The sequence below is a fragment of the Ruditapes philippinarum genome, unplaced genomic scaffold, assembly GCF_026571515.1.
Source record: "Ruditapes philippinarum isolate M1 unplaced genomic scaffold, ASM2657151v2 ctg1475_1_1_1_1, whole genome shotgun sequence".
NCBI classification, from domain to species: domain Eukaryota; kingdom Metazoa; phylum Mollusca; class Bivalvia; order Venerida; family Veneridae; genus Ruditapes; species Ruditapes philippinarum.
In genome coordinates, this window is record NW_026853495.1 from 41,932 (window position 1) to 67,598 (window position 25,667).

The 25,667-nt window shown below is 34.0% G+C and overlaps 1 protein-coding gene across 1 annotated transcript in view; it reads right to left on the bottom strand.

Moving 5' to 3' along the window:
- Positions 1-840: 840 nt before the first annotated feature.
- The window catches only part of LOC132737053 (uncharacterized), a 37,234-nt gene continuing 12,407 nt past the window's right edge, over positions 841-25,667 (bottom strand). The window contains exons 10-22 of the mRNA XM_060724285.1: positions 22,530-22,650; positions 9,478-9,786; positions 9,101-9,195; positions 7,905-8,054; positions 7,382-7,558; positions 6,750-6,830; positions 6,203-6,373; positions 4,860-5,129; positions 4,309-4,500; positions 3,707-3,766; positions 2,865-2,984; positions 1,931-2,038; positions 841-1,079 (exon numbers count right to left, since the gene is read on the bottom strand). Of these exons, the coding sequence (XP_060580268.1) occupies positions 1,002-1,079; positions 1,931-2,038; positions 2,865-2,984; positions 3,707-3,766; positions 4,309-4,500; positions 4,860-5,129; positions 6,203-6,373; positions 6,750-6,830; positions 7,382-7,558; positions 7,905-8,054; positions 9,101-9,195; positions 9,478-9,786; positions 22,530-22,650 (1,932 nt within the window). The 3' untranslated portion in view covers positions 841-1,001. The remainder of the gene's footprint in view (positions 1,080-1,930; positions 2,039-2,864; positions 2,985-3,706; positions 3,767-4,308; positions 4,501-4,859; positions 5,130-6,202; positions 6,374-6,749; positions 6,831-7,381; positions 7,559-7,904; positions 8,055-9,100; positions 9,196-9,477; positions 9,787-22,529; positions 22,651-25,667) is intronic.

Here is a 25,667-nt window from a genome sequence, read left to right on the forward strand (position 1 = left end):
GCATAATAAACGTTAGAATTTTTGTGTGTAATATTTAAAGATGATTTGAATTACTATACATATTCTTTGCCGATTTTTTAATCGATTTGAGTTCTATGATAACAGTGATTTGTTCCTTGCTTTTAAATTAAATTCAATCTATGAATTACAGCAAAAACAAGAGCTTTACTTATCAGTTTATGTGTGCTTATATTTCTAGCTATCAATTAAAACGAAAGCTGTTAGATTTTTACGGGTGTTTATATCTTCTTTCAAATTCATATTATGTTTGACATTACAAATATTACATCTGTATGTCTTTGATAACTTGTTCAGCCTGAGCTCAAAAGAGAAAGCAATGGAATAAAAATTCAAGGATCGCTAACAAAAACAACATTTTCGACTTTTTTTGCAATTCGTTTTCCAATCTTTGGGCGAGGCGAAATTTCCACATGACATGTGATCTCTGATGTTGAGTATAATATACGTTTGCCACTCACAGATGTGATGAGTAGCCGGTAACTTGGGGGATGAATTGGTATTAACTCGTAAATTATCAAAAAAAATAGTCACCGGTAATTGTTTGCTTTGTTCCATTCAATCCCATGACAAAATACAACAAAACATCAACTTGGATAAATAGATTCACATTATGTGGCAAATTGCAGTAACAGCAATAAAACAATCAGCAGAGCGTGATGCTGTTGAAAGTTTTAAAACAAGCAGCACAGAGTGATGCTATTAAAAGTTATAAAATAAAATAAGCAGAGAGTGATGCCAAAGAAACAATCAGCAAAGCTATATATTGTTGAATGTTACAAACGTGATGGTATTGAAAAATATAAAACAATCAGCAAAGCGTAATGTTAATTAAAGTTTATTTTATAAATTTAAAAACATTTGAATAGGATTGTTTAGGGGGTTGGTGGGGGAGATCTCTTTGAATAATTATCAGTTTTAAAACACGAACACTACCAAATAATAAAACTCCTCTTTAGGGATAGCATAAAACATTTAAATCATTAGGAACAGCCACTTGTCGGTGGAACGTATTCCTTCTCGTTTTCTGGTGGCTGAAACTTCGGGAACGGCCACTGTAGCTGTAAAAAAAATGTAATTTTTCAATGACAAAAATAGAATTTACTTCTTAAACATTTGATAAATATTTGTATCTGAGAAGAGAGAGAGAGAGAGGATACAATTTTAGTCTTCTCTAAGATGTGTATGTACTTTATATGAAATAATAGAGATAGATATGAGGTTTGAAGCATGAAGTTGCTAGCTATCTTCATGTAAGAAATATTCTGATTATTTGCATTTTTTGAAAAAAACTAAAAACAACTTTATATATTATATTGTTATATAATTTTATTACTGCAATAATACAAAAAAGGATCTTAATAATGCATGTTGAACTCTAGCATTAATTTGTAATATATCTAAATGATAACACGAGTTAAATGTTGAATTGAATTATTTTCATAAAGGGAGCTCCACTGAGGTCCAGAAGTCTTAAAACATAAAATTTTAATTTCTGACATAAATCTGCTAGCGCACTTAAATATAACGATGTACAAAAGATAATTACGAAATAAACTGAAAAATAATTTCAAATCGTATTTTTGTAATATACTTAGCCCAATTTTGGCAGAAAAACGTTGCAATGCTTTTCAATTTTCGATATTTTATATAATAAGAATACTGATTCTGATAAACGGAATGAGTGAATTATCTAAAATTTTGCACACAAGTTATCTGTCTAGGCCTTCATCAAATGGGACATTAATCTCGAAAATCTATTTCAAGTTCCGTCATGTCAAATGCCTTCAGTGGAGCCCCTTTAAGTACGATGATAAATAGTCATGGAGATATTATTAAATATTATGACGTCAACCATCCATTTCATTTTTTAAAAAATCAAAATTCATGTATAAATACAAGATTTAGTTACCGGTACTTCATGTCCGAGGCAGTACTGCTCATTTGTACAATTGTTGGCATGCGACAGAAAGTAGTCCAAATTACTACTCCAGTCAATGTTTTCAAACGCTTGGTGTTTCTGGAAAAAGACAAGGTTTAACACTTTGTAGTAAACAGTAAAGCTATCATATTTGGTGCCCTATTCTTTTAAATGTTTTGTCTTGGCTCAAAGGAAAACAGACCTTGTAATTGTCATATGACGACTTTCAAAACTCTTCTAGGGACAGTAATCTAAATATAGTCTTATTACCTGCCCCTAGTTACTACTTATTTGGACAGAGTAGGCAAGGAATCAAACTACCAAAGGAATTTACTCAGATCGTTATTGCTAGAAAACATAATAAGCGGGCATCTATCGTTAACCATAAAACTTTAGACGCTTGACTCTAAGTTGACTATCATTTAATGACTCATAACTTAACAACTGTTAAAGGTTGACTGAAACTCTGCGATTTACTGAAACTCCATTAAATAATGTTACTCGGAAAAAGTCTGAGAAAGGTTTGAAAAGGCTTATATTAATTGTCAAAAGTCAAATGTTACTAAAGTTATAGAAATGAAAAGAATAAATGCATTGAGGTTGACTTGAAACATATCTTTGTGCTCGATTGTATAAAAATTCCGACAACATATTTTGACCACAATCTTGCCCGCCAATAATTGTCCAGTAATGATGTCATATGCAAAACAATATATTCAATAACCGATTCGGGCACACACCTATAATATCTGGATTGAAAGGCAGACAGCTTGAGCAGTACTTACACAATGGGTAAACGCATCTTCTTCCTTTACTAGAAAATAAATTTACAAGTTGAATCGTATAAGCTTGCAATTCATAATACAGTGATTCCGTTTCTACACGGTAATAAGTCGATCGTATTATTAGGAACTAGCACGCTTACGTTTGTTGTATCAAATGGGAAGTTGTCCAACATAGGACGTGAAAAGCAGCCCGATAGTTTCATCCTGGGGTAGTAAAACACGAAAGAGTTACACATCTCTTCCTCTGTTGAAAATCCGCCCTAAACAATACAAAACCATAAATTAACGTTTAAAATCAACATAGATTCATTTCCAACCTACATAATTATATTTATTTAAACCTTACATTTATTTAGTTCAAACCTACATATATTCATTTAAAATCTAGACAAATCCATGCCACGCAGACGCATTTTACTACTGATATTTGTTCAGACATTAATGACACTGCCATTTGTTACGTCGCTTTTCATTGGATAATTATGACGTTTCTCGTATCTCGTTTATCATAATGCATGCTTGTGACGTCGCTTTTCATTCAATTTGGATAATCGTGACATTAATATAGTTTTATATATACGGTTTCTGTCAATATATAAAGAAATCTAACTTTCTTTTCTGACTTGCTGTATTATATAAATTCATTATAATTATGCCTGACAGATTGTATGACCGTTTATAAACGGTTGTTTGTAATAAATCGATGGCCTAGCGTTATTTCTAAACAACCGTTTATATAGGGCCATGCAATGCAACCTGTCAAATATCTTTATAAGTAAAAATATATACGGCTGCTACACGTATCAATTTATGAAGTATTTTCAATTTCTTTTTGTAGTAAAGAATGTTTTCTATATTATAATTATTGACATGATATGGCAGTTTAACCGTTGCTTGCATCCAGTTGCTCGGGTTGTATATGCAACTTGCCCCTTTATATAGTGTCTACTTTAAACAACAGAAACGTATGATCACAACTTACAAATGTTGTTGTATTCCTGTTTTTGGTATCATATATACAATCCACTTGTAAACTGTCACCCTGCAACAGGATATGTTATGTCAGTAAAAAATTCTGAGGGAAAAAAGCGAAATTTCCCCACGTCAAAAATTGTGATATTATTTGGTTACCTGAAACAACGGATAACCGGTTCGGACCCGAATATAACTTAATTCATCATTTGAACCCAACGTTTAAATAATTAACAAACAGTTATTTTTTTTGTCATGAGATTGGAGTATAAACTGAATAAATAAGCTTCCCTTTTACGCAGAATAAGAATATTGTTTTGATATATAAATACATTGCAAATAAATTGTTTAATGGTTCATATGTTATTACAAAATGTATGTTCTTTAAATATGTGTCCAAGATGGAGGGAACCTGTTCTGTTTTGTTCGTGATTAAATAAATATTACGACTCATAAACAAAAAATACCTGTATATTATATAACATACAGTTACAATTTAAAATACACAAATATCTTAAATCCGTCCTACAGCCTTCCTGTTTCTTGTACGTTAAATATAACATGACAATCGTGGTTAATTAAAGCAATTAATGAAACATAACAAGGTCATACCGGTAATATAGGCACCTCCTTCGGGAACGAGCGTGTTTGTTGGAAATTAAAGTCATAATTTTCATCTGTAATTAAAGGAGGCAGTTCAGTACCATTTCTGTAATGTCTAGTTGTTATTCCTGTCGCAATCAGATGTGCGTGCTGGAGTGTGGCAAATGCCTTAATTTCGGTCATGTTGCTTTTGGCGAAACCCTTTGAGAATAAATACAATTATATAAAGATTTAGTTTTGTATCAAAAATTGATTGATATAACCTGTGATGAGAAATACTATAAAAGTTTTACATCTCTCACGCCCTGTAGCACTGACTAAATGTTTTTATAAATACACCGTTTCCTGTTTGTGCATTTAACACAGTTCGGAACTTTTTAGAAAAAAGCTTGATATTGTCATATATAAGTTAGGCTCTATATTAGTTAAAAAATTCACCCCTCTGTTGTAATTCTCATAAAACATATACTATATTCTCTTGCATTTTAATACAATTATTCTATTTTACTTTTTTGACCTTAAAAGGGAATACACTTTTATGATCAAAAGAATTTCAATACCAGATTTAAGCAGTCTTCAGTACAAAATGTCTTGAACACGTAATCTGTCACGCCTGGAGGCACAACCTGAGTGTCGTCTGATACTGTGCCAAGCGTTAACAAACCAGCATCATATTGTCGTACATTAGATGTTATAGTCATCCGGAAACCAGAATTGTCGATCATGTGCGCTTTTTGAGTCGGATTATCGTAATGCGTCTCCATGACATAGAAAGAGTCTTCATCCGGGCCTCCAAACGGAAATCCCACGTGATCAGGAAAATAATATGGCTGCAATTAAAATGACATTGAATTATATATATTATATTTATCATTATGGTATCAATGTTTATTATGATCAGAGAATAACTTCATTCAGTACCAACATATCTAAAACGTTCATTTTCAATTGCATGTTTATTCATTTTATAGCTACATGCGATCTGTAGAAACTTCTTTCAGTTGATTTCATGTTTAAACGTTAATAAATATGTCGAATCCGCCATAAATGCGCATGTTTCGTCTTTAAAAGTTAACATTTATACCTCGTTTAAAACTTAAAACCTTATGTTTTAACCTTTAAAACATTATTATAACATTTGTCTTTTATAATTATAAAACAGCCTTTATCAGTTTATAAAAATATGAAACAAGATACCGTTTCAACAACCACGAAGAAACAATAGAAACTAAATTTGGGTCATTGCTAAATGAAAAGAATCAATAAGATCCAATAAGATAAACATAGTTTTGAAAGTTGGAAACTTTCTCAACCACTGCTCAATCTGAAATGTGTACTAAAATTCAAATTCAAATAGTACGAATTCAATTCAACCAGTTTATCTTAAACTATTAATTACTTGAAATTTTATATATGTATATAATTATACTTCTAAAACAATTTTTAAACATCGAAGAATATGTAAAATATGTTCCTCATTATATGCAATCATTAAAATATATGCACTCATTTCTTATTGAAAAATTTGACTAAGACTTTATCAAAAATAAATTTCTAATAACCTCCCTTTATTAGTATGAAATGTAAATTCGGTAATATCTTTACAAATAATGCTTTTTGGAACTTACAATATTGATTAATCTCCAATTGAGCATAATATTTATGATATAAAACCATACAAATTGTGTTACAAGATCTTTAAGGTTTCAAAATGACCGTCTGAATGGTGTTTTGTTACAATAACTACTCTTAACTATTGACAAAGCAACGTTTGGGTAACTCTTTTAGAGACGAATGCAAAGTTCCCTTAGTACTTATTGTATACATGTTGTATATCATTTTGCCAAAAAATATTCTCTGATGTAAAATCAAACGAATCAAGGTAATCTAAAAATAAAAAAACCTGTCCCCCAATTGCCCAGACGATGGTCTGTTTGTAACATTGTGGAAGGATTCTGTTCTTGTAACACGTCCCTGAAACCCCGTCCCAGCGGTCCGGATCTGCTAGTTTACACCGGTATAGAACAATATGATGAACATGTTGTTCATTGCCTGGTGTTATGACTGCCTCGAACTGAAATAAATTACATTAATCATTAAATATTGTGTTACCACTAAAGGGATTGGTTATTTTGATTTCAGCTTTGCAGTATGTGTCATATTGACGAAATAGGTCTGCCATATTCGCATACTTGGACCGGATAAGACATGCACTACGCCAACTCACATCTTACTAGCATAACCTACAACTCTGTTTCTTTCTGTATTCTTAAAATTTATTTCAAGTAAACATACTTTTGTTATACAAAAATACATGTATTCTTTTTATTCATATTTTCTGAGACCAAACGATACTGTTGGTTATCAGGCAAGCTTATTTCAGTGTTGATTTATGGTTGAATTTCGTTAATTAGAATTGTTGCATTGTCATTTGAAAGAAACAGTATTACCTTAATAATGTGGTGTTTTTCTATCGTTGGTATCTTAAATCCTCTACAATTGTATGTTGTCTTGTCAGATGGTACCAGAAACTAAATAAAATAACATAATATCAACATTTAATCAGTCTAGACTGGATGTTTTGGATAGTGTATCGTTTAATTGAAAAAGTGTTTAATTGTACGCTGTTCGGTTATAGTTTAAATGTATGAACGTTAACCCAAGTTATCATAACGGATGGTTCCAGTCTTCTATTTACAGACAAATTTCTTAATTTGCTTGAATCAGTTATATCAAATACTTTCGTTCTAATTCTAATCCATATAAGCAGGTAATTTAACCACCTATTTTTAATTTACAAAATATTAACAAAATAAATAGGTAAAATACATGTAGAACAATATCGGTCTATTTCAGCTATAATTGGAATTGGAACAATTTCCACCTAATTTCAACAATACAAGGATCAAGCTCCGCCTATTTGCAATCATATGTCAAACTATGCCTATTATAAGTGACATAGACCAGATTCCGCCATGTAAGAAACAAAATGTGCTTAATTTAGACATATCTTCACCAAAGTAGCCTGTCAGCACACTTCACATTTCAATTTTTCTTTGTTTTCCCTACTTGTTCTACTTACATTGCCGTTCCGAAAGTCAAAATATGTGACATTGTCAGGTAATTTGGTATTGTCAGCGGTTTCTGGACTAAGAATCGATGCACTCTTGGTCCCACGTGTTGTGCCGTGATATGTAATTGAGTTATCGTCACTTGGATCATTTTGACCGTATGCATAGATAAGACGTACTGTGTCTAGCTATTTAAAAAGAACACAAACGTTTATTGACACAAATGAGATTTGTTATGTATTTTCATACCGTTTTCTACAAGTTTAATGCCGCAAGTAACGATGCCAATATCTATAAAAGAAACTTATTTTAATATTATAGTATTTAATTCAATTAACCTGCCTAACTGTTGATAGCGTATGACATGAATGACGATTCAGTTTTTTTGTTTTAAACGATTTGAATAAAGCAGTATGATGAAAGCCTCTGTACTTGCAATTCACGTTCTATTATCGGACAAGAATACAAGTCAGAACGGCTAACATTATAATTATGCTAGCAGTCGTAACTTGTATAGCAAAACTTGACACTTACTGGAATCACTTTGTCCTCGTCTTTGTCGCACGTGTTTATCTTTCTTACAAATTTCAGTACTGTGCCAAATTCATTCTCTTCGCCATGGAGTAACTCCCAGTCTTGTGATTTGTCTATAACTGGCATACTGTGTGCGGTTGTATGGCGATCCTGGGATACATTAAAAAGAAGAAGCTAAAATGCACATTTTGCTTCAGCAATGTTTTCTTTTAATTTTTAGAAGTGACAATCATGCATTAAATAATATTTTGAACATATTTGATGCTTATCACTGGAAGTAAGTAGCGCTGAATGTGTGATTGACTGATTGACTTTCTTTAGACCGGGCGGTCAATGATAACCTACGACAGTGCAAGCACTTATTTCCAGTAGGGTCCTTACCTCAGCAGACTCTAGAGACAGCTATGAGATACAAGGGAGTCCGGGAACCAGTCCTTAGCTCTTATTTAATAGATCCCTTGGTTCTTGTACATGCCCAGTGTATAGCACTGATACATGCGAGGATTACCTGGGTTTCGTACTAGTAAGTCTCTAGGTAGGTGGGAAACACTGAAAGTGTTTCTGAAAAATCCATATGGTGTTACCCTGGATCGAATCCGTAACCTCAGGAGTGTCAGTCAGTGGTCTAACAAACTGAGCTATCGTGCCACCATGTAACTATTTTAAAGGAGCAGCAAAATGTAAACGAAGTGGTATTAACCAAAAAGGGTTTTAAATTCTCTCTAACTGCACTATACAAAAACAAACGAAGGAACCAGAAGATGGTTGAAAAATGAGTACTTACAGGGCAAGGAAACATAAAAAGTAATTTTAAATTTAAACTAAAAGCATGGGGTTTAATTTACCTTTAATGAACACTTACAAAAGTACGTAAAATATAATTTTTTATACCGATGATAAATTTCTACATTTGTATTGGAAAATGTTATAATCAACTCGAAGGAATATTTGAGATAAATGTTCTGTGATTTTGTTTTACTCAATCATTTATTTTTATAACTTTATATTTACACTCAGTAAAGATCAATAATATTATTTAAACTAGATGTACTGTGAAGGGAGTAGATATGTTTTTTTATGTTTATTTGTTATTCTTGAAAATGTGCTTGGGTCATGTTATCGTAAAACATTATATATTACCATAGACTATTTATACGTAATTTGATAAAATGTCGCTATAAACTTAGACTACATACAGAGAAATACACCGATCCATTATTTCGGACCCAGCCTACGACAACATCCGCTGGAAACATCTTGCCATTGCTTGAAATGCCAAAGCCAACCCATCCTAAAAATAACATTGCTTAAAAATGATTGAAACTATCAATATTTACTGCGAAACAAAACAATAGAGAAAAAAGAATCTCAAAGAAAGCCCAATACGGCAAAATTGTAAAATGCTGCAGGCTCGAATTGATCTTGTGTCACATATTCATTAAAGTTGGCTCTAAAAATTCGGTCTTTTCCTGCATCCTGCAATGAACATTTCAATGACCAACTGCAACATTAATCTTGTTAAGATACGTTCCTTGGTGCATTTCTAATCAAAATAAATTGGGAAAAAATCTACCTTTTGTTTTTACATGCACTTCGAACGTCACGTGAGAGTCATTAAAGTTCCAGAAGAGTAGGTAGTTCCCATGTGCGTCCAGCTCCAAAGCATTGTCGAAATGTTCCGTGGTTTTAATTCCAGGAAATTTCGAACACCACGCGATACTCACAATAGCCGAAACAAATATTATTGTTTTCATGCTCAGTCTAAACGAATTATCGTTCTCCCTTTCGACTGGCTTTTTTTTATATGTTACCATAAGAGGTTTGTAACTGAGGCGCAGTAAGGGACACATTTTCACATTGCTATAATATGAACATTTGCTTTACTACAAACACTTTTCATCTTCTGATAAATAAAGATTTTCTGATACTTTGAAAAATATATTTGCAGATTTGCACTTAATTCCTTTGAAACTTGTTCCCTTAGAAAAAGGGCAGACATTAAGTGAACTTAGGGTTCAAGTTTGCAATATAAAAAATCATATAACAGTAAAATTAAATTAAAAAAGTATCTGTGTAAATGCTTATTGTGATATATCTTTGTACAGTAATCAACTTGTACATATTCAACATTTCCGTTTGAACTTTGAACTCAAAATGCTTTGTGCAATTTTATTGCAGTTATCGATCGCACAATCTTTTTACGCTAAATGGGAATTTAAAGCCCAGCCTGCTGAAAGCAAGTAAGTATACCTATCCGACCAATGCAGACCAAGATCAAACCATGTATGTTTGTGGCGTATGAACATGCTCTGCATTGTTTGCTATTCTTTGAGAAGATATTTTAAAAATTCCCTATATATGATGAATGGTTTTGTCCAGGTTAAATGATAGAAAAGTCCATTTAAGATATTAAGGTGTTAATGGTTCCAATATATCATGGAGAAATATCAAATAATCTTTAGAATATTTTACAGGAATACTGATAGGGCCTCAATTAATACATGCGCTTAACTAGTATTTAACATTTCAAAATACACATCAACACCTTGTCATGTCGACTTATTACTAACTTATGCGTCTGATAACATTGACTTTGTCATACATTATCACCTTGACTATTTCAAAATGACATAACTTGGTTTCTATTGACAGATGGTTCCCGTTGAAATCTGTATGTAAAATTTTATAACTGAACAAGGTCCCAATAACATCACATAAGTTGGAATTTAAGATTGTCTGAGAATGGGTAGTGACTATCAGTGTCTGAAGTACGAACTGATAATAAATAAGTACGCATAAAAAAGTATACAGTAAATGATTTAATTTCCTCTCTTTGAAGAAATATAGTTTGTGGAAATGAGAAAACAAATGCTATTATTATGTGTCTGGCATCTTTATTTGTACAGTTATTTACATGTAGGATTGTACATAATCTTAGCTCAAAATATTGCAATCATACCGGAAAAACGTATTTTTATATCATTTTAAATACATTATAGCATGACATATATTTAACCAGTGCTTAATATAATTTTACATAGCATAATGTAAACACAAAGTAAAATATGCTGTGAAATTAGCCGTGCGATTCAAATATTTTACATATTAATTTAACAAAACGTTTCTAAAAATAAAGTAACTTTTTTGGTCATATAGATGGGGTTAATAATAAATTTCATTTAAGTTTTGTCATAGTACAATGTTATAGATATAAACACATTTAGGACCATTTGAAGAATGATAATTAACTAAGGGACGACAATGTAAATGATCCTTGTTATATAAAACATTATGGTATAAATGTATCTTATCTCGATATTTGAATAATTAAGGATCTCAAATTCTTCCTCTAGACCGTTATCTTTAGTTCATACTTTGAAGTAAGTGCACTTGATGTTTTATAAAATTTGTTATACCTTTCATGTCCTATTTTCAAAGTCATTGATTACGAACTTTAAAAATAAAGCAGATAAATGTTGTGAAGTATTCATTTTATAACTTCATATGTGGAAGCTATTATTATTACTATTGCACAGATCGTACAGACTTCGCGAGTCAAGCCCTCCCCCACTAACTCCCTTCCCCGCACGTGTGGTTGATATGTATGGGTCTCCCTTCAAGAAAAAACCCGCATGCAGCCGTATGATATTATTGTATGACAGACTCCCTTACCCTACACACCGTGTCACCGTGACAAACTCCCTAACCCTACATGTCACACACGTGACACACGCCCCTACCCTACATATCACACAACGTGACAGACTCCCTTACCCTACATGTCACACACCGTGACAGACTCCCTTACCCTACATGTCACACACCGTGACAAACTCCCTAACCCTACATGTCACACACGTGACACACGCCCTTACCCTACATATCACACAACGTGACAGACTCCCTTACCCTACATGTCACACACCGAGACATACTCACTTACCCTGCATGTCACACACCGTGACAGACTCCCTTACCCTGCATGTCACACACCGTGAGAGACTCCAAAATCCTGCATGTCACACACCGAGACAGACTCCATTACCCCTGCATGTCACACACCGTGACAAACTCCCTTACCCTGCATGACACACACCGTGACAGACACCGTAACCCTACATGTCTCACACCGTGACAGACACCGTTACCCTACATGTCACACACCGTAACAGACTCCCTTACTCTGCATGTCACACACACCACGACAGACTCCCTTACCCTTCATGTCACACACCGCGACAGACTCCCTTAACCTACATGTCACACACCGTGACAGACTCACTTACCCTCATGTCACACACTGTAACCATAACCCTACATGTCACACACCACCGTGACAGACTCCCTTACCCTACATGTCACATACCGCGACAGACTCCCTTACCATACATGTCACACACCGTGACAGACTCCCTTACCCTTCATGTCACACAGCGTGGCAGACTCCCTTACCCTACATGTCACACACCGTGACAGACTCACTTACCCTTCATGTCACACCGTGACAGTCCCTTATCCTACAGGTCACACACCGTGACAGACTCACTAACCCTTCATGCCACACACAGTGACAGACTCTCTAATCCTACATGTCTCACACCGTGACAGACACCCTAACCCTTCATGTCACACACCGTGACAGACTCCTTTACCCTACATGTCACACACCGCTTACTCCGGAATCATTTCAACTATGTAGAAATATTACTCTCTCAGCCTAAATACATGTTTTAATTGAGTTGCTGGTTTTTTTAAATCTGCTTTAAAATAAAACGTCGATGTGTCTATCTATATTTCGTCGCGAGTTCCGTGTTAAAATCGCAAGAAATATACGAGATGTTAAAAATAGGATAAAAAAAGAATATTTAATATATATGTCGATGATTGAGCAACATTTAGGTCAATAGTATTCAACTCTAGCTATCTTGCTGTTAAAATTCCCATTTAAATATTTATCTTATCTTAAGGAAATCAGTAGGCTGTATTGTTTATTCGAAAACGTTTGTTGAGGAGATCTCGTAACGGTATTGGGGTTCTTGCAGATATTTTCAAATCACCTGTCAGACCAGGAGGCCACTTTTTGTGTTACCTTTTTCCAGAATTATGACTAATAGCGATTCACCTGTGTGTATGTGTGTGTGTTTGTGTGTGTGTTATAAAGATTATATAGTGAACTTGAAAAAATCTTCTTGTGAAAAACCACTAGTCCAATTTCAACCAAACTTGGCAGGATTGTTCCTTGGGTGAAGGGCTTCCAAAGTTGTTCAAAGAATTTCATTCCATGCAGAAATCTGGTTGCCATGGCAACCAAAAGGAATTATAAGAATAAATTTAAAAAGGCCTAGAGCTTAGATATTTTGCATAAGGCATTGTCTGGTAGACCTCTAACAAGATTGTTCAAATTATAGCCCTGGGGTCAAAATTGGCCCCGCCCCGGGGGTCATTGATTTTCACTATGTACATATAGTAAAAATTTAAAATACCTTCTTGTAAAAACCCAAAAGGCCAAGAGCTTAGATATTTTGCATATGGCATCATCTGGTAGACCCTTACCAAGACTGTTCAAATTATAGCCCTTGGGTCAAAATTAGGCCCCGCCCCGGGGTCATTGATTTTCGCTATATGTACTTATAGTAAAAACTTAAAACACCTTCTTGTAAAGACCCAAAAGGCTTAGAGCTTAGATTTTTTGCATAAGGCATTGTCTGGTAGACCTCTACCCAGATTGTTCAAATTATAGCCCTGGGGTCAAAATCGGCTCGCCCCAGGGGTCATTGGTTTTCCTTATATGTATATAGTTAAAACTTTAAAAAAAACTCTTCTAGCAATTGACAAATGCTAAAGGTTAGATATTTTGCATGAAACATTGTGTTGTAAAACTCTAGCAAGATTGTTCAAATTATAGCCCTGGGGTCAAAATTGCCCCCGCCCTGGGGGTCATTGATTTCAATATATACATATAGTAAAAAATAAAAAAATCTTATTGTCTGAAGGTACAAGGCTTAGAGCTTTAATATTTGTTAAATAGTATCATCTAAAGTTGTTCAAATTTTGCCTCTTGTGTCAAAATTAGCCCCGCCCCTGGGAGCCATAGGTTTATCCTATATGTATATAGTTAAAACTTAAAAAATCATCTTCTCTAAATTTACAAAGAATAAAGTTAAGATATTTTGCATGAAACATTGTGTAGTGAACCTCTAGAAAGCTTGTTCAAATTATAGCCCTGGGGTCAAAATTAGTTCCGCCCCGGGGGTCATTGATTTTCATTATGTACATATAGTGGGAAAAAAAATTTGTCTGAAGGTTCAAGGCATAGAGCTTCGATGTTTGATATATAATATCATCTATAGGTCCTCTACCAAAGTTGTTCAAATGTCAAAAATTGGCCCTGCCCGGGGCAGTGATTCTCATTATGTACACGTAGTAAAAACAGAAAATAAAACAAATGTTTTCTGAATGGGAGAAAGCTATAGCTTAGATATTTGACTTGAAATGTTGTTTGGTGGACCTGTATCAAGATTGTTATTAAACCCTTAAGTCAAAATTATGCCTTGCCCAAGGGGACAGTGACCTACTTTCTTGTCCTTTGATGTACAGCAATGACATTTTGACCGTGTGCACAGTTTTAGTTGTAAAATTGAACGTTGACCTAGATTTTGATGATGTGACCTACTTTCTTGTCCTCTGATGTACAGCTATGAAATTTGAACCATGCGGTGGCATAGCATTTTTCTCAAATGCAATTTTGTTTTATTCGGGTTTTTTTTTCTTGTTTTTTTTTTCTTTTTCTTTACTGATATCTTTGACAGTAATCGATCATAATAGAAACAAGATCATTTTAATAGGAGGGCCAAACGTCATAAAAAATATATCCGTTTACGTGTCCAATTAACTTTCACGTCTCTATTTCAAAGACATTGATTTCGAATTTAAAACATAAAGTACTATTACGTTTTGCTATAGTTATTTCACAACCTATTATAATTACCATTGTGTATCTCGTGTAGGCTTCGTGTGTCCCGCCTCCCGCACGTGTGATTGATACGTTTCGGCCTTCCTTTAAGTATGATATTATTGTGTGACTTAAATTTCCTTATCCAAAATGTCACATATCGCTTACTCCAGATTCAATTGAACTAAGTAAATATTTTCTTTTAGCCTAAGTACATGTTATAGGTATTGATTTTTTTTTAATTGTGGTAAAGGAAAACGTTGATATATTTATCTATCTTTCATTAATATCAAACCAATTTCGAGGTCGTAGATTTGTCTGCGCGTCAAAATCGCAAGAAAATTTAAAAGAGTTGTTTAAAAGAGGATAAAAGAAGAACATTTAATGTATGCGGATTATTGTCACTAAAAACCTAAGCGTCGGCGAGGGTCAGGTTGCATATGCTAATGGGCTACATGAAGATCACCACTCAGACCAGGAGGCCAACTTTTTGTGTTACCTTTTTCCATAATTATGACTAAAAGTGAGTCTTAAACCACTGTACATGACTTTTCAGTATATTTTACTACTTTTTCATATGTCAGAGAGTACATTTTCTGGAAAAACATCTACCGAAATCTTGACAAATCGTTGAACAGTAATCAATCCTTACTAGCTAGAGGTTATAAAAAAGAAATCCGTTTTTTTATAAATGATTTGAAACATATAATCATTTGTATTAGTGAAAATACACTCTATTATTTCTGATTTTGAGACAAAAATAAATCCACGTTAAATTTGTTATCATAAGTTGACATATTATTCGACCTTGAACTTTTTCAAGTAAGGTTTTTAGAGACAGCAATAAAGTAGAATATAAACGAGCTTATTTAACGGTAATCGGCTTTTAGAAAGCAAACGTGACATTGCATTTAGACGAATGTAAGACAAATACTTTGAGCTTTGGATTGCGCATTACATGACCACTTTACGGCTTATGATATCTATCTGATGTATATTTATTACGGAGCAGAGTAACTGTAAAACTGGAAAATTTATTGTTATTGGTTTCAAATATCGTTCGACATTTAGTACGTTGTTACCTGATTCAATTACACCAAAGATGTGATGATTACATCGACAACAGGTACTGTTAATAATAATGTTCTACATGTACCACTAAATAAGTTTAATTTCCTATTCAAATGAGCAACTGATTTAAAAGGTGGGGGATTCTCCAACAAACTTTACATTCCGTTACTAATAGAATTACCGCTGGCGCCAAATTTTGTTCAAAGTAGTTAAATTCCAAGGACAACGTTGCACTATTAACTAGTACTTGACATAGCGTATACAATACCACATAGTTCAATGCCTAAATAGAAATAAAGATTGTTCTAAACGTATTAATGCAGTCTTACATTTAATGATACTATTAAACAGCATTGAGTGACACCATTTTAAAACTTATTTAAGTAAGTAAAACGGATTTTCGCATCAGTATTTGTCAATCAAAAGTGAAATATTTAATGTATAAATTAACGTGTGTGTTGTTTGTTACGTCGTGATCTACATTAAACTTGATCTCATGAACTTCATAATTTTAATCTTTATATTCAAATAAACGGGATTGATTATATATTAAATAAATATCTTCTCCAAACAATCATTACAGTTAGGTGTCGACTCCCTTTGCATGATATATACAGTTTAATTTACCTTCACAAATATACGGATCAACAAATAATTGTTTCGCTAGCCGCTCTTCAAAAGACAATTGGAAGCATATTGTGTGCATTTTTTGTCGCATTAGTAACTTAGCAATAAACGGTAACGCAAACAGCAATCCTTTTAAGGTATATAAGATAAAAGGGAGTTAAATATGTATGATTTCGTTGAAGCTATCATTTAAAGTTAACGCCCTTAATTCAAGTTTAGCGGGATAAAATAAAAAGAAGATACAGTGAAAATTGAGAAAACCGGACGCTGAGAAAATCTGAACTTTCTAAATACTGGACGAATAATTCAGTTCCAAGTTTTCCCTTCTTCAAACTATTGTATTAAACATTGACAATACCGGAATCTGTAAAAACCGAATATCGGATAGTTGATAGGGGCCTGCAAAGTCAATTATATAGACAATTACCCTGACAATACCGGACGACAAAGGTGTGAATAACCTTGTGTACTTATCAATTGGGTTGTGTCTAATACGCTAAGTGAGCGGTAACGGAACAATGATTGTCTGATTTGTTTATTATGTCTCTTTTCAGTTTGATTTATTGTAAGGTATACCGTTTTATATAAATGCCAAAATGCACGAGGAATTGATAAGTTAAAACCAGTATGAATAACAAATAGAGTATTAAATTTCATATTGCGTTGCTTTTTGTATATTCATTTCCCAAAATAAGAAGGCAACGGAAACGACATTTATTGGCGCTAAGTTCTATTCCATGGCCGAAAATAATTCAACGAGAGTTGTCTATAAGTGAAAAAGTTAAATTAATAAAAAAACAGTGAAACTTTGCCGAGACCTATATGTACTTTAAAAATCTTTATCAGACAAATATGGTATCGGCAATATTTACAATGGGGGAATTATTATAAACAAACAAACAAACAAACAAACAAGTAAACTATGTTTGTTAAATCATTATTCATTACCCAAATGTATTAAACATATGCAAATGAAATCGGACTTTATTATTATGAGGTTATTGCTGTTCGTTTAAATCAAAAATTTTATTATATTTATATGCAACAATAGGACAAAAACAATTAAAACAGGATCCTGAACAGCTTAAGGGGACATTGAGAATACCGGACCACTGAGAAAACCGGACATAACCCTCGGTCCGGAAGCCGTACGGTTTTCTCAACTTTCACTGTATAACTTCACAGTTTGTACAAATTAATATTTGAAATTCTCAATTTCTTTTGTTCTCAAATTCATATGCTTCATTTGGAATCCTGAAATTTTGAATTTGTGAAACAAACAAAACCACATTACATGTACTTGAAATACGAGCTTATCGCTTTTTAAAGGCACATCAATCTTTTTTTTTCTTATGAAGTGCAAACAATAGTTTTGTAAGGTTTAAATAATTCATTAGTTTAAGAGAATGATTGGTGCTTATTCATTCAAGTGTTAGAAAGGATTGTATTACACACTAATCGTTTCATGATATGATCTTATCCCATCATGCCTTTTGGACTACTTATCATTAAATATTTCATAATTCCTACTTTTTCCTGGAGGACAAGTTATGTTTTTTCCAAACAAATAAATAAACCAAACTAAACTTAATAGTTCGATGCTAGGACGATACGCAATATGCAAATAGTCTAGTAATTGCAATAAATCTAGGTTGGCTTTATAAGAAATAACATTTCTATGATTTTATGTTAAGCGTTCTTCATTATTGATATCTATCCTATCAATTCTGATTTTCTTAAAGATCATGTATGCTGTAATTAAGGCTGTATACCACACTTTAAATTATAATAATTTATAATATAAATGTATATAATTATGCTTATAAAACGATTTTTAAGCATCGAAGAATATGTAATATATGTACTACAATTATTTGTACATATTGTATGCATTCATTTCTTATTGAAAAATTTGACTTAGACTTTATAGAAAATATTTTTATTACCTCCCTTTATTTACATGAAATGTTAAATTCGGTAATATCTTTATAAATATTGTTGTTTTTTTGGAACTTACAAAATTGATAAATCGTAATTTGGGCATCATATTTATGATATAAAAATCATAAATAAATTGTGTTACAGGAGCTTCAGATAATTCTAAACTTATTAAATCCGGTATATATCTGTTAAAACTAACACTGTTGTACTTACAAAATGGCGGACGATATGATACCACAGCAAGATCATGTTTTAAAGCCTGAATCTCTCCGCAGAATACGATAAAATGTAAATATTTTTAAAAACTCCGAAATTGTACTTTTAATTATTATTTTACTTATTACTGGTAAACATACTTTAGCCGTCTATTTTTTAAGAATACAAACAGTGATAACTTTAGCATTTACATTGATATGTAGATAATTAAAATTAAACTAATTTTGATATGCTTTTAGTTAGGTATTATATCAGAATATATAAGACATCTTTAAAAGTTAAGAGGTTCATTCATTTACACAATTACACAAGAAAAGGGGCAAAAGGGTGAAAAAGAAAATAGTAAATAAACTGCTTTGGTAGCATTTTTCTCTGCATGTACTATTTAGATATCAAACAATTCAATAAGTTTTATCCAGCAATTTTCAAATTCTTCTAATGTATCATTTTGTAACGCAACAAATCTTTCAATTTTTTTATCTGTTTACTTATATCTGGAGTTTGTTATTTTAATTTATTGGTATAAATGTAATATTTTTAAAAAGAGCAAAATATACGATGTTTTCTTATCTTTAGCAAGAAAGAAAGATGTAAAATTGTCATACGTAACATTTATTGCTATTTCATTAAGCCATTTGAATAAATTATTCCAGAATATTTGTACCGTTTGGCAGTCCCAAAATAGGTGCTCTATACTTTCTACACCAATACAGTAATTCTAATTATTGCTATTTTTTTATTATTTATCTTTTTATTTTTATTTTGTAGATCTAATTTTATTAATTTATTTCAACGTATAAAAATCAAATTATAACAAAGATATTAGGTCTATCTTAAATTTGATTTATATTAAAGTTTGTAGGTGGCCTAAAGGATTTTTGTAAAAGTATCACAATGGTGTTTTTAAATCATGATGCAACAAAAAATAAATATGTTTTTGTTGTTGTCTTTGTTGCTAGTAGTATAGGGGTCTCTTTGGCGCCACGAGTGCGCATGCGCGGCGGCCATGTTGTTTTCTATTAATAGTAACTCATTTGCATAGAAGAAATGACCTCACTACACAGGCGCGGCGGCCATGTTGAATAACAGACGCGCGGCGGCCATTTTGAATTCTATTTTAAGACTGACATCATCACGTTATAAATAGAAACGCAAATAAAAAAATATCTCCCGGAAGTATACGGAGCTGACTCGTATACACGATTTAGGGCTTGAATCGCGGACATTGAGGGTCAGGTCCTCGGCCCTAGACGGAGAGATAATTACCATTATGACAGATAAAAGAAATGTTTGTAAATAGATACGTACTTAACATTTTAATTTATAAAAAATAGTTTTTTAATAGGTTCAAAATAATATTGATACAAATATAACTCGTTTACTTACCTACATTTAGTAAGGAAATGACTGTCATAGCGTAACGTTCTTGTAGACTGCGCATGATCTATTTTTAGTCGCGGTATTTCACAACCACCAGGAGCTATTTCATCAGCCCCACGCGGGTGTCAATGAAAGAAAAAGGCATTAAGTACAGTCGCCGCTCAGTCTAGATTCACAATTTCTAGCGGCACTATGTTGAACAAAAACCCTTTATCCTTCGTTACTAAATATAACTTTTTATTAATCACAAAAGAATCTATTATCCTTTCAAACGCAGCGACCGTCAAGTACAGTCGCCACTTAGTCTAGATTTACAATACCTAGCGGAACTATGTTGAACAAAAACCCCTTTATCCTTCGTTACTAAATATAGCTTTTCATTAATCACAAAAGATTAATAGAATTGACGGACCTTTTCTGTTACGGTTGATAAACCGGAGGGGATGAATTAATTGAAATATGGACCAATGAAGATGGTTTATTTTTACAACGCATCAATTATACAGATTCTGCCGAACTAAGGCGTGTTTGGTATCAAATGAAACGTCTTAAGCCGCTCTTTATGAATACGGACTAAAATCGAAATTAAAATCACTCATGCGTAAAAATCATTAAAATAACTAAAATAAGCTTACCCCAGTCTTTACTCCTTGCCTATCAAACTATTTATGACAAGTTACTATAGCCTATCGTTTAAACGGTCCAGTTACGACAGGTTTAAACCGGTATTGCTATTTTTGATTAGCCAATGAAATTGAAGAACGAGGTTTTTTAAACCATTTTTTTTTTAAAGTTCATAAAACCCTTAGATTTATATGCCGTTTGAAAGATCTCTCTGCCAGTAGATACAGAAAATGTATTATTATATAGATCTATCTTTTACTGTTTCTGAGATAGGAGAGTTTCAATATGGCAGACAAAATCACTCATGCGGAAAAACGCGCATAACTTTTTTCGTTTATGAACGAAACATAGTCATGTTTGTTATCAAATTGAAGGTCTTGACGAGTACATTCTGACGCTGGCGATAGTAAAGTTCATACTGGAAGTCAAAATCACTCATGCGTAAAAAATATATATTTTGGTTACTAGAGCAACCGAATCCGATATGATTTTTAATTGTTGACTACCAATTGAAAAGAACAGTTCATTACCTTTAATGTACACCCCATTGTCGATTCGATTTTCAGCCGTTTTTGAGTTATGACGCAAGAGCGATTTTAGACTCTAAATTGCGAAAGTCAATAAAAACGTTACAACTGTTTTCCAATCGATTCGTCTCGTCGCGCTGATAAAGAAAATATATAGTTTTATGGGTTTATCTTTTACCGTTTTTGTGTAATTCGAGTTTAAAGTCACCGGAAGTGACGTCACAGAAATTTCAAAATCGATTTCTTCGTTATTACTTTGACCGAATATATACGTGTTTGGTATCGTTGGAAAGCATTTTACCACACCTGTTACCTGACGCTATTTTAAAAAGCCATTGGACCGGAACTGAAATCACTGAAGCGTAAAAACGTGTTTTCTGTACCACGCCTGGACCGATCTTAGGCGTGTTTGGTATCAAATGAAATGTCTCAAGCCGCTCTTTATGAATACGGACTAAAATCGAAATTAAAATCACTCATGCGTAAAAAATCATTAAAATAACTAAAATAAGCTTACCCCCAGTCTTTACTCCTCGCCTATCAAACTATTTATGACAAGTTACTATAGCCTATCGTTTTTGGTCCAGTTACGACAGGTTTAAACCGGTATTGCTATTTTTTTTATCAACCAATTAAAATGGAGAACGATGACGTTCTTACCAAAAAATAGATATGACTTGCCCAGTGGGAGAGTATATAAGAGAGCACTTTAGCCCCTTTCGTCATTCTGACTTCAGAACTCTAGCGGCGGGTGCATTGGCAACCAGAAACACTTAATGATTGGCTATGAAATGCGTCAAATCTTGGAAAAATGTTGACGTTGAGGAAAGTGTTTCATTTCGAAACACATCCCTGCATTATCATTTAAACTTTATCAAATGGATAGGGATTATTGTGATTGCCTTGATATGTACTATACCTGTTTTCTTGATTTACGTGTACTCGGATTGTGGTGTACCAGCCAACGATGGAAACATACGACCAAACTTGAACCAAACTGTATGTACTTTTGTTGAGCAGTTTCATCTTCAAGACAATTTATATGCTACAGTGTGCAGTCAGGCTAATTATGTATTCCTAGATATTAGAGAGTTCATTAATGGAACGGCTACAATTCGCGGCATAGACTTGAACCTACTTCAGTGGATAAGCCTAAAGAGGTTTACTTCAAGTATAAACAAGGTCATGACACTACGGAAAGAGTAAAGTATAATAAGTAAATACATATTTCCGTTTATATTGTAGCGGAGAGATTACATGAATTAAGAGTGTAATTCTTTTAGTCACCGCCACCGCCGCCGCTGCCGCCGCCACCGCCGCCGCCGCCACCGCCGCCACCGCCGCCGCAACCGCCACCTCCACCGCCGCCGCCGCCCACCTCCACCGCCGCCATCACAAAGAAAACTGTCTACAGCGTAAGAAGGATGATCATATCAATAGATGGGAAGAATACCGCAGTGTTACTTCTGTGACCACTTTAATAATGAATCAGTGTTCTGTTTGCCAGCAATCTTTCTCAAGACGTGACGTCATGCTGAGAACATCAACGTTATGTACTGGGAGTGATGACACTGTTAAAAGTGATTCTTTATCCGCCAACAAAATCACCCTCATAGGGACACTTCAGAAAAGATGAATTTTCAACACCCATTTTTCCATGGTCGTCTCCGGGCCTAGTGGTAGTGGAAAAAACTGAATGGACTAAAACACTGCTTTTATCCGATCTAGTAAATCCGCCACCAGAGCGCATCAATATGCGTGTTACGGGCAATGGCAGCCTCTGTACGATGAACTTCAACGTAGAATACCTGGATAGAATTTGTACGCAGGTATCCCCGACTACTTGAATAGTCAAGAGTATATTAATACCCGTAAAAGGAACTTGATTGTTTTTTGACGATTTAATGACAGAAGCCAAATGCGATCCAAAGAATTGCTGATCTTTTTACCAAGGGCCAGTCACCACAGAAACATATCTTTTTATATCTCACCCAGAATTTATTTCCTCAAGGAAAAGCTTGCAGGGACATATCTTTTAAATAACCCAGTACCTGATATTGTTCAATAATCCTACCGACAGACAGCAAGTGGCGAACATTGGCCAAAAGAATTTATATCCCACATCAAGTTGCCATTTTTATGAAACGGGTTCGAACCCAAGCTACGTCGAAAACGTTAAACGGTTTATTTGGGCTAATAGATCTTTTAAATTTTCCAGTACAACCTGAACATAATCGTTTACGTAATGACATTTTTGCGAGGCCAACAATCCCCTGAACTTAGAAAACGGATGGATAAACCTCCGGAGAAACCAGTTACACCGGTGGAAGGTAATTCGTTTGACCCACGGACACGATAAAATGGATGATGATGATTGATGATGAAGATGCAAATTTGATGATTGAAGCATGCAGATTTGATGATACTTTGATAAAGAGCATTAGAGGGTGGTGATAGGAGGTGTAAAAGACAAGCTTTTTTTATGCGGACCTCCTGGTTTAAGCGTAAATAAAAGAATTAGCTCAAAAGAAGAACGCAAACGTTCATGACATATGGGATAGAAGATTTTCAAAAGCCTTTACGAACATCTTGTAAAGAACAATTTAAAGACGGGCTAAACAGTTACATAGATCAAGAGTACTCTTTTGATGAGGCTTATGCTCGCGCACTGCCTAATGATGCGTTGCCACATTTGAGAAAGAAGATGAGACAAAATTATGCCCAGTTTCTGATTGACTTTTACGCATTACAAGACGGACCCCACTCAGCAACAAATTTTCCAGTCAGCGAAGAAACTTAGACATCAGCACGAACATGACCATTGAAGAATTCAATCCGACAAAAGCGTTAAACTTAGAAAAGACCGGTTTGAGGCGTTATGGCCTAATCACGACATCAAGGATTTTAATGGTGAGAATAATAAAGATGATGACAATGAAGATCACACAATCAAGATGGAAAATAAAAATATTCGTAAAAAGATGATTTTGCTCCCTTTACTTTCAAAACACAACAATGGGTTCCATAGAGGTGTACGATCATAAACAACAAAAATGGGTGCCGTATATAAATGACCCAGAATAAATGGTATCAGCATTTTTAAAGATTTGAGAGACGGTTACGTGACACCCGATCATAGAGGCCGCGTACATTATAGGTAGCGGTAATTCGCGTAGAAGGCCTCGTGACACTAGAAACGAAGCTTCAAAGAAACGGAAGAAAAAGCTTTAAAGAAACGGAAGAGAAGCTTCAAAATGGCACCAACGCCCTGTGGTTAATTTATGGTTAGCCCCGTGGCTCAAGCGGTTGAAATGGCAAAGTCGGAAGTAAAACGATTACTTTGGGATTCCAATTATAGAAACGTCGGACCTAAGAAGCGTTAAAACGGATATTGACTGGACTCGGTTCACTTTCTAAAATGGATAATTACCAGCTAGAAAATATATTGAAAAGATACCCAGTGACAGTGTGTGCGGCTGATGAAATTCGTAAACAAAACGGAAGATTTGTTGATTTCAAACACAGTATTACGAGTAACGGACCGGGAAAAAACATTGGGTAGTTTTCTATTTTCCTAGGACACGGACCTTACGAATATTTCGACTCGGTTGGAAAAGTCCAGAAAAAGCTATGGCGTTGGGGATTTGATAAGATACTTAACAAGAAAAAATCTCAGAAACTTCCGGCCAACCCTACAACAACTTTCGTCTAATGTGTGCTGGCCTCTACTGCGCATACTATGTCATAAAACGATATCCAGGGAAAGACTTTGAAAAACATCGTCAAAGAATTTGATTTCCGTATCAGAAAGAAGCACAAATGATCGTTCAGTAGTGTCTAAAATGAAGAAACTAATTAGAAAAAAGAAGTGACAAAAACAAGTATATCACTAGTTTTTAAAAACAATGTTCTGTATGAAAAATAAAAATATAAATTACCATGTGTTTTGTTTTTATTTATTCCCATAAGAATAGCCTTATGCTACTGCTATTTGCCCCGTAATACAAGACAACTAGTCCCCGCCTCTCTCTGTTTAGTCCAATCATGTTGCAGTTTTTAGACTAATGAAAATGTGGCAAGTACTGTCTTATCAGTGACTAATCAGAACGCTTCTTTTTACTCCATTTATTACGATTAACCGTAGCGATTTCATTCATTTCCGATTTTTAGATTGCGAGGAGTAAAGACTGGGGTAAGCTTATTTTAGTTATTTTTAATGATTTTTACGCATGAGTGATTTTAATTTCGATTTTAGTCCGTATTCATAAAGAGCGGCTTGAGACATTTCATATTTGATACCAACACGCCTAAGATCGGTCCAGGCGTGGTACAGAAAACACGTTTTTACGCTTCAGTGATTTCAGTTCCGCTCCAATGGCCTTTTAAATAGCGTCAGGTAACAGGTGTGGTAAAATGCTTTTCCAA